General features: G+C 39.3%; 1 protein-coding gene across 2 annotated transcripts in view; it reads right to left on the reverse strand.

Moving 5' to 3' along the window:
* TTC28 (tetratricopeptide repeat domain 28) overlaps positions 1-12,565 on the reverse strand; it is a 127,529-nt gene that overhangs the window by 108,969 nt on the left and 5,995 nt on the right. For both annotated transcript variants that reach the window (XM_068412216.1, XM_068412215.1), the window contains exon 2: positions 7,482-7,760. In XM_068412216.1, the coding sequence (XP_068268317.1) occupies positions 7,482-7,760 (279 nt within the window). The remainder of the gene's footprint in view (positions 1-7,481; positions 7,761-12,565) is intronic.

The raw sequence follows: 12,565 nt of genomic DNA on the forward strand, positions 1-12,565 counted from the left end.
AAAACTGTCACCCTCCCAGAAGAAGAATTTACATTAAAGCATTTAGACTAAGTAGAAAAGTTGCAGTTCAATTCCATAAAAGAAAATTTTAAGTTGTTTTCTTCCATATATAAACAGATTCCAGAAAATGAAGAAAGGAATAATGAAACCCTACAGTAAATGCTTGGAAATTTTGTGTTGATTTGTTGTATGCCGAGACTCACGTACCTCTGTAAGGTTTTTCAAATTCTAATGCAGTGAGCTGATTTCTCAGAAAGGAGCAGAATTTCCTGTATATTCATCTCAGAAAGACAACCTTTACATGGGAAAAGATTTTTTCATTTAGAATGGTATAACTATAGTGTCACCCATCTGTTCCCCCCGCAATGTTGTACTGCTGCTACTCTATGATTTTAAGAATTTAGGGAAAGGAGCACTTCTACAGCTCATCTGCACAACAGCTTCTAGCAATGCCATAACCATCACTTCTGGTGCAGAGAAGGTAAGGGAATACTTCTCCAGTGAACTTAAGTGTCGGGAAAAATGTTAACCCTGTAAAGCTATCAAAATACTACATGATGCTCACTATTTAAATATCTAACTAGAAAAACACCTAACAGAGAGGAAAGGATGATCCTGTGACTAGGACCTGGCTTAGACTTTATATTTCACAGACTCCCTGCCTGACCTTTGAAAAATTGCTTGAAGTGTGCCCAGCTATCCTAGGTCCAGAACAAAGACCAATACAGCCACATCAACGTGAGGTAATGCTCAAAGGCAGATATGTTAGCTCAGGTTACAGCACTGCAGCCACACAGCTGTGCTTGCTGCTTTCAGATCCACGCTAGCAAGACCATGTTACATGGATGCAACAACATGGCTTGGCACTGACACAAGTTACCACTAAACAACAGAATAAATACTCTCCCTCTCTCTATTCCCAGCTGGTAAAATGAGAACAGAACTACCCCACCCACTTTACAGACAGTAAGAATGTGTTATATGAAATGCAGGGAAAAAATTATGTACATATCCTACCATAAAGGTTACACAAACTTGCCATTATATTCAAGAGTATTACCAGAAAGCAGCACTAAGAAAGAGGGAGGGTGCAGAAAGCTGAGACAACTGCAGTCCCTTAATCACAATAAAAAACCCACTCCGTTAGGAGATCCACTCCAACAGGGACCAAAAAGAAAGAAAGAAAAAAAAAAGTAAGTAAAAGTGTCTTAATACAATAGACAAAGATACAGAGCATTCTTCTGCCACGGGATCAGTGATGCTTACTTTGATACATGGTCCAGCTTGACTCTTTCAGAAAAAAAAAAAAAAAAATTATTCAAAGAGGAGAAAAGGGAAGGGATGGGAAGAAGGCACTGAAAACAACAACAACAAAAAACCCTCTTCTAAACTTTCTATTCTAAAAAAACCCTAACAAGTAAATCTATATATAATGAGAATATAAGATAAAAACATATCTGGAGTGCTGTGACCAGTTGTGGGCTCCCCAGTACCCCAATACAAGAAAGAGAGGGACAGACTGGACCAAGTCAAGCAAAAGGTCACTAAGATGATTAAGGGATTGGAGCATCAGTCACACGAGCAGAGGCTGACACCCCTTCAGTTGTTTAACCTGGAGAAGGGAAGGTTTCGGTGGGGTGGCATCTTACTAACACGTATGAATGCCTGATGGGGGACAACAAAAGGACAGAACCAGGCTCTTCTCAGCGGTATCCGGTGAATGGACAAGAGGCAATGGGCACAAATTGCAATACAAGAAAATTCATTTAAACATAACAAAAAGCTTTCTGGTGAGGGTGGTCAAGCAGTGGAACAGGTTGCCAGGAGAGGTTGTGGAGTCTCCATCCTTGGAGATACTCAAAACCCAACTAGACAATATCCTGGACAACCTGCTCTAGCTGACCCTGCTGTCAGCAATGGGGGCTGCACTACATGATCTCCAGAAGTCCTATCCAACTTCAACTATACTGTGATTCTGCGAGCTTAAAAGATAGAAACAAATGCACGAATCTCAAGAGAACGTAACCCAGCAAGTTCTAGCAAAGCCAACAAAAAATGTTAAACAGTTTTATGCCCGAAAAACTGGAATGCATCTTTCTGCAAATTAAAGACAGATTGTAAGCCGGAGGACAGGACTGGAAAGTTCCTTGCTCATCAAATTAAAAACAAGAGGCCTATTCATGAAAAAAGTTAACGTGGTCAAGTCACATTCTTTGCTCAAAAGTTTTACATGCAGCTGAGAGTGGGCACTCTACTTGCAATTCATTGAGAAACTTCTAGGTTATGACAGATTGCTACAGCACATGAGGGTACATTTGTAATGATACACAGTCAGTACAAGTACAATAGGACGAGCAAATGTCCCTTTTCCTTTTAAAGGACTGGTCACATGACTAACAGCCGGAGTCACTTAACAAAATACCCGTGCAAGCTATTTTGTTGAATTCCCCTGCAGTTACATGACAATCTCTAAACCCCTCCTGCATTTCAAATACCCAAAGGCCTCATGGCTCAAAATCCCCCCTTCTTTCTGTTCTGTCTTTCAGATTTCTTCCCCACGGTGCGGGGCAGCCGGAGCAGCACCCCGGGCGCGAGGCTGCGGCACCCCGGATGGGCAGACCCCAGGCAGGCGAGCGAGCACCCACCGCTCCTTGGGCTCCAGAAGTACTTGGCGTCAGCTTCCTTCTACTGATGTAACAACAAACCATCTAGCCATTCGTCAAGAACATCAACTTCAGATTTCAGTGCAAAAGAATAAAAGACAGGTTTTCAGAAAAAAAAGTACTCCACCGAAACCCCTGGTTCTTACAAGCCTGACAAAATGTCACTGCGATTCAGACAAAGTGCATCTCAGCCACCACATCTTAATATAACAAATGACGTGTTTACTCCTGACCTCACAAATATTTAATGTTTTCATCCCAGCACAGACTGAAACGCACAATTAGGAACTCAAGTCATGGGTAAGACCAGTGCTCCACCCAGGCTAGTCCCTGCCAGTAGCCGTCTGCAACGGATGCTTCTGAGAATGGCACAGGAAAGAGAAATCTGTAGGTACAAGTTAACCTTCTCCCCCCTCCTCCAAAAATTTTGCCCTAATGAGTAACTCATGTCCCCAGAAGTGAAAGCTTATTTCTCATCCATCTACTCCGTCCTAAACTTGTTTGTAGTTCTGATACTCTCATCATCTGGAAGTTTCCAGTCCTTTCAAAGCATGGCTACGCTGATGGTTTCAATAATATATTGTGATAATCAACTCCCACAGACCGAGAATAGATTCTTTGAAAATAACATTTCTTTGCATCCATTTTAAATATGTCACCTTTCAATTTGTTCAGATACCTCTTATTATTGTATCATAAGAATGAGCTGTTCTGTATAATTCAGGTATCTTGCTACAGCGTCCCAGACAACCTGCTCCAGCTGACCCTGCTTTGAGCAGGGGGTGCTGGACTCGGCGATCTCTGGACGCCCCCTCCACCCTCAGCAATGCTGCGATTCTGTAATACTAGAAAGTTTTTTCTTTAAGACATTGTCATTCCCCATCCCCCAAAGAAACACTGAACTCGGAAAATGTTTCATAAAATCTCAGAGAATGTGAAGATTGGAACCAGCCTCCCACAGGGGTTATTAGAAACAGCAGCAAGGGAAAGGAAGATTTGGGGGGGGTTAATTAAAAATTCCTTTTTCTTTTCTTTTTTTTTTTTAATATGAAGACATAAACATCAAAATATTGTTCTAACACACAAAAAGTGCAATATTTAAAATATCTATTTTATATAGCAAAGATTCAAGTAAAAATATTCAAGAAGTACAGCAGAACATAATGCAGAGGACTGCATCTTTCATTTAAACAGAGACCACAGATATGATAAACACTAGTTTATGTAGCTGGGTCTATCAGAGCAAAAACAACGAGCACAGGACACAGGCTAAGTATGTACACTTTGAAGTACTTTGTATACTTTGACTGACACAGTCAAACCCAGTCAATAAAATATAACAAATATACCCAAGCAACTGTTGGATCTGAAGAATTTTTGACAGGTGCAGACCCAGACATTTGGAGTGTAACTGAACTGAAGGAGAGGATTTCCAAAACTTTATGTCCATTTGAAGGCCAGAACACAGATCTTTGATGATAATGGGTCTTTTTACCATGCAGAATATTGCCTCTTTGAATATTAGAAAAGAAAAATCTGTCATTCAAGCTTTTTTTGGAATATTTTGGAAAAAAAGTCTTTTAAGTGTTACCTTTGCATGTGCCCCATGTTTCTTCAGGATTTACAGGAGATTCGAAACAGCATTATTCTCAACAGCGTGGTACTGTCAGAGAGGCATGCTGGAGCATCAAGCCACGCTTACCCTATTTTGAGGTGCATTCAGGCTGCTATGTTTCTGACAATTTCACTACCACAAAAGGTTATCGAAGGCCAAGATCTGCAGGCCATGTTTAGTCAGGCTTCCCACCGGCTTCAGTTTAGTTTGACGACAAATACAAAAACTGCAGGTGGACGTTCCCACGCCAGCTGCACAAAAGCCAAATGGGAGATATCTGCAAAACATCAGCTAATTCTGTAACGATCAATCGGCCAATAAGTGACTGTGAGACACAAAGCAGGCTGAGACTTTTGGGGGAAAACCAAAGAGTGAAGAGAGAAGGAGAGAGATTCAACCAGCGTATGCACGTGCGTGTGCGTGTCAGGGATTTCAGGAGCAAGACAGTGAGAACAGCAGTGTGAGAACAAGGGAAAATACTGCCCCAGAGGCTCTGGAGAGCTGCCGCAGAGCAGGGCTTCTTTCTGTAAGAAAAAAGAGCTATCGCCACCAGAATTAACGATCAAAGAGAGGGTATATTGAATACACTTTCAGTTATTTCTTAGGTCTTAGTTGGTCTTGCTGAGAAAGTAGAACCACGGCATATTCAGAACAGCTACCACAGCTGACTCCTGTTGCTGTCTACCCTCATTTCTTCACTCTGCATTTCTTTTTCTGGAGCAACTCACAGTTCTTCTTATACAATTTGATCAATTTTTCCAGCCCATTTGTTAAAAAAATAATAAAAGTCAGCAATAAACACATTGGTGGCAATTAAAGATTTGGAGTTAGATTGTGAAATTAGTGTTTTTGTGATGTTTGAAAGGCAGTCCCCCCAGCCAAATCCAGGGCTACCCAGATCAATAAAGGCTACCCAGGTTCAAAAAAGCAAAATACTTCCATTTATAGTTGCATTACACTTGGAAAAATTTGGCATATATGGATCAACAGTTTTAAGTAAGTGTCTTGCAGAATCTAAATAAAATCATCCCAAAAATACAAAAATTATCATGCTGTAGTTTTTAACATACTTGCTTGTCTCTAGCATCCATTAGTAAGAAGCAGTCAAAATCCAACAAAAGTCTCGTTAGGCACAGGGCAAACGGTAAGTACAGGGCAAGCCTTAATAGACTCTCCAAAGCTAACCCTACAACGTGCAGTGGAATGGTTTTATCTGGGATTAGTGAAAAAACATACCTTAGGTAAGTATTTTTGGTTTTGTACTAGCAGTAGGCCCTTCGTACCTTTGTGTTAGCTATCACAGCACTGAGACCAGGCCTCGATCTATACTCAAGGCCCGAATTAGTATACAGCCACAACCGTTAGTGAAATCAACATTTTAGCACAGAATTAGGCCCAAATTTAAATGATTTAAGCCACAGCATATTTTTTTTTATAATGTGAGGATTAAAAATCCCGTATCTCAAAATCAGCAAGAACTAAGAAGAGACTGTTCAGATGCCAGAGTCACAGAACATATATCCCTCCATTTTCATTTACTGTGCCTAGGATACTCAGGCTGCCCAGCTGTGAAGAGAAACTGAATAAAAACATTCTAGAGCCCGATCAACAGCAAAACAAAGAAAACTGTCTGGTGAGAACAAAATAAGCCTGATTTGCCTGTAGGGTATTCCCAAAAATGCAATTTAATTCCTGAAATATTCTGCTATCTTCGCATTTCTCAGTGATATGTACACAAAATATTTTTAAAATGGCAGGACTCAGACAAACACTACAAACAGCTGTACGTGCTGTTGTAATAAACACACCAGTCACAGAACCCAGCACCCACAGTAAGTTATTCTGACTGCATCAGATCAGAAGATTTCCCACTCCAGTCGCTTTCTCATTGTTCCTGTTTGGTTTAAAGCTGCAGTAGATAAGCAGATGTATTTGTATAAATATACTTGCCTATTACTCAACATTAATTAATGCTTTAAAGACAGATTTTGGCGTGGGGAGGGGAGCCATGTTAAGAGGATGACTTTCAGCTACAGATTTTCATAACCCAGCCATTTTTTTTTTTTAAATTCCATTCACAAGAGGGTAACTGCAGCGGGAGCATGCACCTCTAAGAGGAGCTTATTTGGGGATGCAGTACACTGGTGTGCCCCGGTGCAGAAAGAAGGGAAACAAAGTCATATTACTTTAAAGGAACATTGCTCAGTTTTGCAGTATTCAAAAGAAGTAAAAAAAAAAGGAAGAAAAAAAGTGTCTTGGGAGAACTGGGATGGAGGGAGGAGGATGGGGGATCGGAACTTAAATTAACTCAAGACCCTAACTGGAAATATAAGCTGTATGAAAATTAATATAAGTTGTATGAAAATATAAGCTGTATGAAAATTAATATAAGTTGTATGAAAATATAAGCTGTATGAAAATTCAAAGTGATAGACAATTGTGTTTGAAAGCAAGAACAACCACTTCCTCACTTTCTACACTGTCTCATTTCACAGCTTTATTTCACAATGTTTTTTGGTTTTGTTTGCCATCTTCTGAAGAAAGGATCAGCTTAATGCATTGGCCTGGTTAGAGAGTGAAAATACATTTATTTCAAACACATGTAAGATTGTGATATTCCCCATTAGCATTGTAAATACTGATGACAAAAAAAAAAATAATGTAAGAATTAACAAATTGCATACGCAAGATAAAGGAGGAAAACAAACAAAGAAACCTACATTTAGTAGCTTAAATCTCAGAAAACTTGGATTTAAATTAATTTTTCAACTTCCTAAGTAAAAGAAAACTGAGTTCTGTATTTGAAACTCAGGCCTTCCAAACAAAACACCAGCTATACCTGTTAAACTCCCTCTTCTGGCTAATTAATAAAATTGCTTAGATTTTGTAAGCATAAGTTTCAATTTTCCCCGTTATGTTCTATCAATAAAAATCAAATAATTATTTAAAAAAAAAATCTATAAAGCAGTTTTGATATTGAAATATGCAACATAAGTGTTCAACTTTAGACAGTGCCCTCCTGTTGTCTCACACTGACAAGTTGCAGACACAAACGAAAAAAAATCCATATACTATGTAGGGGTAGCACTGCAAACTGAGCTTGACTAACAACCGTCTAGACCTGTAGTAAGTTTATAAACACCACTGCATGTTTTCTGATATCAGAGTTACTCCTTCTCCAGAAGACAAATACACTTTCTTACCTTTGGCCATTTGGGATTTAGAAGTCGTGCTTTGATTGCATCATCCAGGGCCTTGTCATACTGTTGGATCTTCATGTAGGCTGCTGAGCGGTTACTGTAGAGAATGCAGTTCTGAGGATCAACTCCCAAAGCCTCATTGTACAACACGATTGCTGTATGAAAATCGCCATCATGGCAAGCCTGGTTGCTCTGGCGAACTTTCTCAACAAATTCAGCTTTGCTCAACATGGGACTGTCAGGACTTCTTCTTCCAAAAGATTTTGATCCAAAGAAAGAAATCTGGGGGGGAAGAAATTATGTGTTAGTGTTAAGAAATGCTACTCAAAAAAGGAAAAAAAAAAAATCAAAATATTAGAAACTATATAGCAGAAATTAAAGCCACCAGCATTACTGCAGAACAAATTATAAATTCAGAATCAGATTCTTAAAAAAATAAATCTATTGACTTTTTGGGGGGTACAGAAGTAACAGCAAAGAGCCTTATAAAACATATCATTCCATATGAAGGATGTCTTCTAGAAGATATATTGTCTTCTTCAGGCGTAAGACTAGCTGTAGTCTGTTCTAGTGTGCTGCACTCCATGTATTCACAAGTCTTTCCTCCTCGGCCATACTATTTGATTCTACAACACGGAGCATAGTCGCCAGGTAAGGAAGTTTATCTGAACAGGTGGCAGGTATGAATGTGAAGATGGTGCCGGTCCGAAGTTTGATACGCAGATCACACAGAAGCACACGCATGCACAGACAATGGGAGACCGTACAAGCTCCCTTCAAACCAAAGAACTTGCACTGGTACATCTCACAAACCTCTATATCCAGCCACCGGCAGGCTGCAAATTGCTCATTAATGGAAAGGGAACGATGAGTCTTTGGAACTGGGTACACTCACAGAAATTAGTGGGGCACATGATTTATTTTAGCAACAGAAGAGCCATCATTGGCAGAGCCACCCTCCTGAATTGTCAACTTCAGGCAATACAAAATAACAAAGAAGAACAGGTTTAAGTCTTTTAACTATGAAGATTATTATTCAAAGTGAGTTATAGAAAGTGCCAGTTCCATTGATTCTGGTACACCCTTTCTCCTTATTTAACTTTCTATGTTCCTTATTTTCCTCAGCTAGTCATTTGCAGTCAGTAACTGGTTTTGGCACGTATACCCTACTCTCTCCCAAGGACCCTCAAAAACTCATCATGAAAATCTTTGTACAACTCTGATTACAAGCTAGTTGCGAATTCTGGGTAATGTATTTGGCAACAGGTTACATGTACAGGTAACATACAAAGTACTTGGAAATATTTACTAAGGGTTTAGACTACTATAATCAAGGTTGGTGTCATCCATTTTTAGTCCTGCAGACCAAAAAAGGTTAAGAATATCACATATTGTTACCACAACACAACTGCAGGGCTTAAATACATTACCAGAGCAAGCTGAGGCATATTTTTAGGTGGAAGGGGAAGCAAGCTGCAAATTGACATCCTGTCTCAGGCATCGAAATGCTCTATAGACTTTTTTTTTCCTTAAGTCAAACAACAACAATAGAAAAGCATCAAATTAGAAACTACTGATCTCTTCTTTTCCTTATGATTATACCCAGTTTTTTGGACAGGTGTTTGCCCAAACTATTTCTGAGCTTCTCTACTGAAGGAGACTCCATGTTTTAGTTAGGCAATCTCATTACACTGCTTCATGATTTTCATCATTAAAATATTTTTCTTAATATGCACCCCAAGTCTCCTTTTTATCAGTAGATGCACTGTTTCTTGTCCTGTCTACAGTAGACCAAACCAAAAGCTTAATTCCTTTCATCTGTGTAGTTGCCCTTTATATAGTACTCGCTAATCTAAGCTAATATGTAGCTTGACATTATTATTATCAGCACTATAAAAAGCAAATTTCTGCATCCTTGAAAATTCATTCCATATGCAGTACATCTTTAAATGCACTGGCATACTTCTTTGCAACTTTAGTCAAGTTTACAAACAGCAACTTCATATATTTACAAGTACTGGCAAGAAAATTGCTCTACTTTGAGCAACAGCCCAAACGTTACAGCTGAACACATTGCTTTATGTCAAGCTGTGTGATAACTCACACATGTGTGTATATTTGTCCATAAACTTCATCGTGAGGTCTGTTTACTGTGACCTGAGCAGTTGCAAGAACAGAATATGAAGATTTAGCAGCTATTACATAAGTAGGTGTTCGAACACGAAGATCAGGAAACCCTGAGAAAGCTAATTAGTCACCGGAAGGCCTCAGATGGCTGGAGGTGCTGTAGGGAAATGGGGTCGGCGAGTACCCACGTGCCAGGAACAGCACAGGTAACTACCCAGAGATACCATGATTCACACGTAGAGTTGATTCGCTGCTGGAAAATAAAAGAAGCCAAAGAAAATGCCATTCTTCTCACATTTCCTTTCATCTTCACCTACTTTTTTCCTCTGTAGTTTCAGCAGCTTCTTTAATTCCAAGAATTTACATTTCTGCCTACTCCTGAAACCTGCTGAAGTTAACAAACGCACCACTATTATGCAAGATTCTTCTCAGTGGGTAAACCTAAAAACTACTGTGTAATTTTTCTAACCGTTAAAGTCAGAGCAACTAATGAATTTTCACACTGTTCTTATTTTCACACTAACCTTTGTTCCTGGAAATTACCAAAGAGTAGAAAACTTGATTTTATAAAACTTAGAACCAACACTTCAGAGTCACTATAGGCAAGGAAAACCAATACAGTCTTACAGAAATGCCCATTGTGTAAAAGGAGCATGGAACATTTTAACCTGAGCAACATTCTGCTCAAAAACCTTTACCTGGGACCTAAAAGGAGTTCAAACATGTCAAAAATTTCTGAAACCAGCTGAACTTCCATGCAATACTCAAGGAAACACGGGGCTAACATCTCATACGTCATTCTTCAGAAGGATCTGAGGAAGTGAACAATCATAAATTGAGAAAAGTATTAGAGGGCAAAGACAGGGTGAACATCAGAGGGTGAACAAGAGACCCAGCACAAGGATCCAGTGATACTCTGTTTATGATGTCAGAGATCATCCTGACCCACGATCCTTGGAAATTGTGTTAACAAACAAGCGAACAACCCCACAAACACACACACACAACTTAAAATGCCACCCTCTTCAAAGCTGTCAACTGTAACAGCGCTGATGTTGCTTTACTCTATATACATTTACAGGAACTTTTCGGAATCCTGCTATGCTCTTAGCTTCAATAGCTTCCTGCTACAGTTCTGATAAAACCTGAGATTTTCATGAGCAAAATAAACTTCTGCAGTGCAAATTCAACTTATTTAAGTACAGGTAGGCCAGGTGGCACAATTCAGATTTCTGGCACAGCTAATACAGATAATACTTGTATGATGCACTTAACCGATCACAAGGACCAAGTCAGTCTATCAGAAGAAAGAGAACAGCACACTAAAAGAAAGATACAGGTATCTTCTCTTCTGACACCTTCCACAGTTAGAACTGAAGCAAGATTCTCTCCCTGGTTTCTAAACTACACAATATTTTGTTTGGGCCACAATTACAGGATGAAAAAAAGTATTTGTTTTGTTTTCCTGTCTGGTCATGAGACCTACATTGTCGCTGCGACCTCCTCCCAGGTGGCCATACCATATAGCATTCACTTATAAGTACATTCATCATGAAAAAATGTTTTTTCATAGTCATAGAAATTTTTGTCAACTCCAAAGGTGAAAGGGCTCCACTGAGAATATCTGAACACTGTAAGAACTGGTATTAAGACAGATAGGTGATATCATCTTGGCAGAGAACAACATGTTTCAGGAGAATCCATGAGGAGACATCCTCTCAGTCCAAGTACAGTGGTTTCTGCCTCTAATATCCTGTGAAACTAAATAATCTCATGAAAAAAATGAAATTATTTTCAACTAAACTATGATGGTAATTTCTGGAATACATTAGTTAATTCCTGCTACCATGTGAACTACATAAGGCAGTAAAACATCATTAGGTAAAAGAAAGAACCACAGAACAAAACTGAGTCACTCTGGCACTCAAACCACAAATAAAAAAAGAGTATGATGGTACCAACACACACTCGTTAAAAAGCCATACCCGCTTTCCAGTCATGACTGCCTTCCTCTACTAATACAGTGGAACGTGATGGCAATGCACATATTTAGGCTGCCTAACACCTTGTTATAGAAGGTACTCGTACGTACTAAACCAATGCTAAAGAAGCCGCAGCCGTGGAACAGAAAAGGTTCTAATGAAGTGCAGAAGAGGATCTAGCAGAGACATTTTAAGGTAGGAGCTCAGTATTTCCAATAAAGAAGAAGATGGTACAAGCTCCTCAGCATCACTCCTCCAAACCAGTTCAGGGCACCAGAAACCAGCTCCTACTACAGAGGTCACATTAGACAGAAGCTCCCACAACATCCGCTTCAGATTAGACTCAGCAATTAATCCCCTTCACTGGTGAAAAATCCTCCTCCTCTTGTAGAAGGTGCTCAAGATTCAACCTTGCTGACCGTTCAAGGCGAGCATTAAAAACACACACAATTTTCTTCGGTGTTTTTCTTTTCAAGAACCAATGAACTCCCAAGCCCCCGAAGCAAACAGTAAGTTGAACACACAGAAAAACCTACATACAAGAATATTTATTTTCCAAGATCCAGTTTGCTAAACTTAGGCCTCTATAGAGGAAGAACATTTAACAAATAAAAGCTAAGTGCCCATACATGCCAAAAGATATGAGCACAACGCTATCCAGAAAATGGTAGGGAGTAGATTCCCATTGAGTTCCATAAGATGAGTGAGAAGAGGTAACCACAAATCCAAATTCTGCTCCGAGACAAGAGGACAAGGGAAAACAATGTGGTACAAAAGCATGAAGAGAATGTTTGATCAAAGAACAACAAATCTTACGCCTCGGAGCTTGTAGGTTTGTATGTAATCCACCTTATTTAATGCTACACAATTCAAATAAATATGCCTTATATAGATGATGTCTTGGGTGGCAAGTCCATAATTAAAAATCTTTTTTTTAAAATTCTTTATAACTTTCAAAAAAATACTTTGTGTGATATG

The sequence above is a fragment of the Nyctibius grandis genome, chromosome 14 (assembly GCF_013368605.1).
Source record: "Nyctibius grandis isolate bNycGra1 chromosome 14, bNycGra1.pri, whole genome shotgun sequence".
Lineage (NCBI taxonomy): Eukaryota > Metazoa > Chordata > Aves > Nyctibiiformes > Nyctibiidae > Nyctibius > Nyctibius grandis.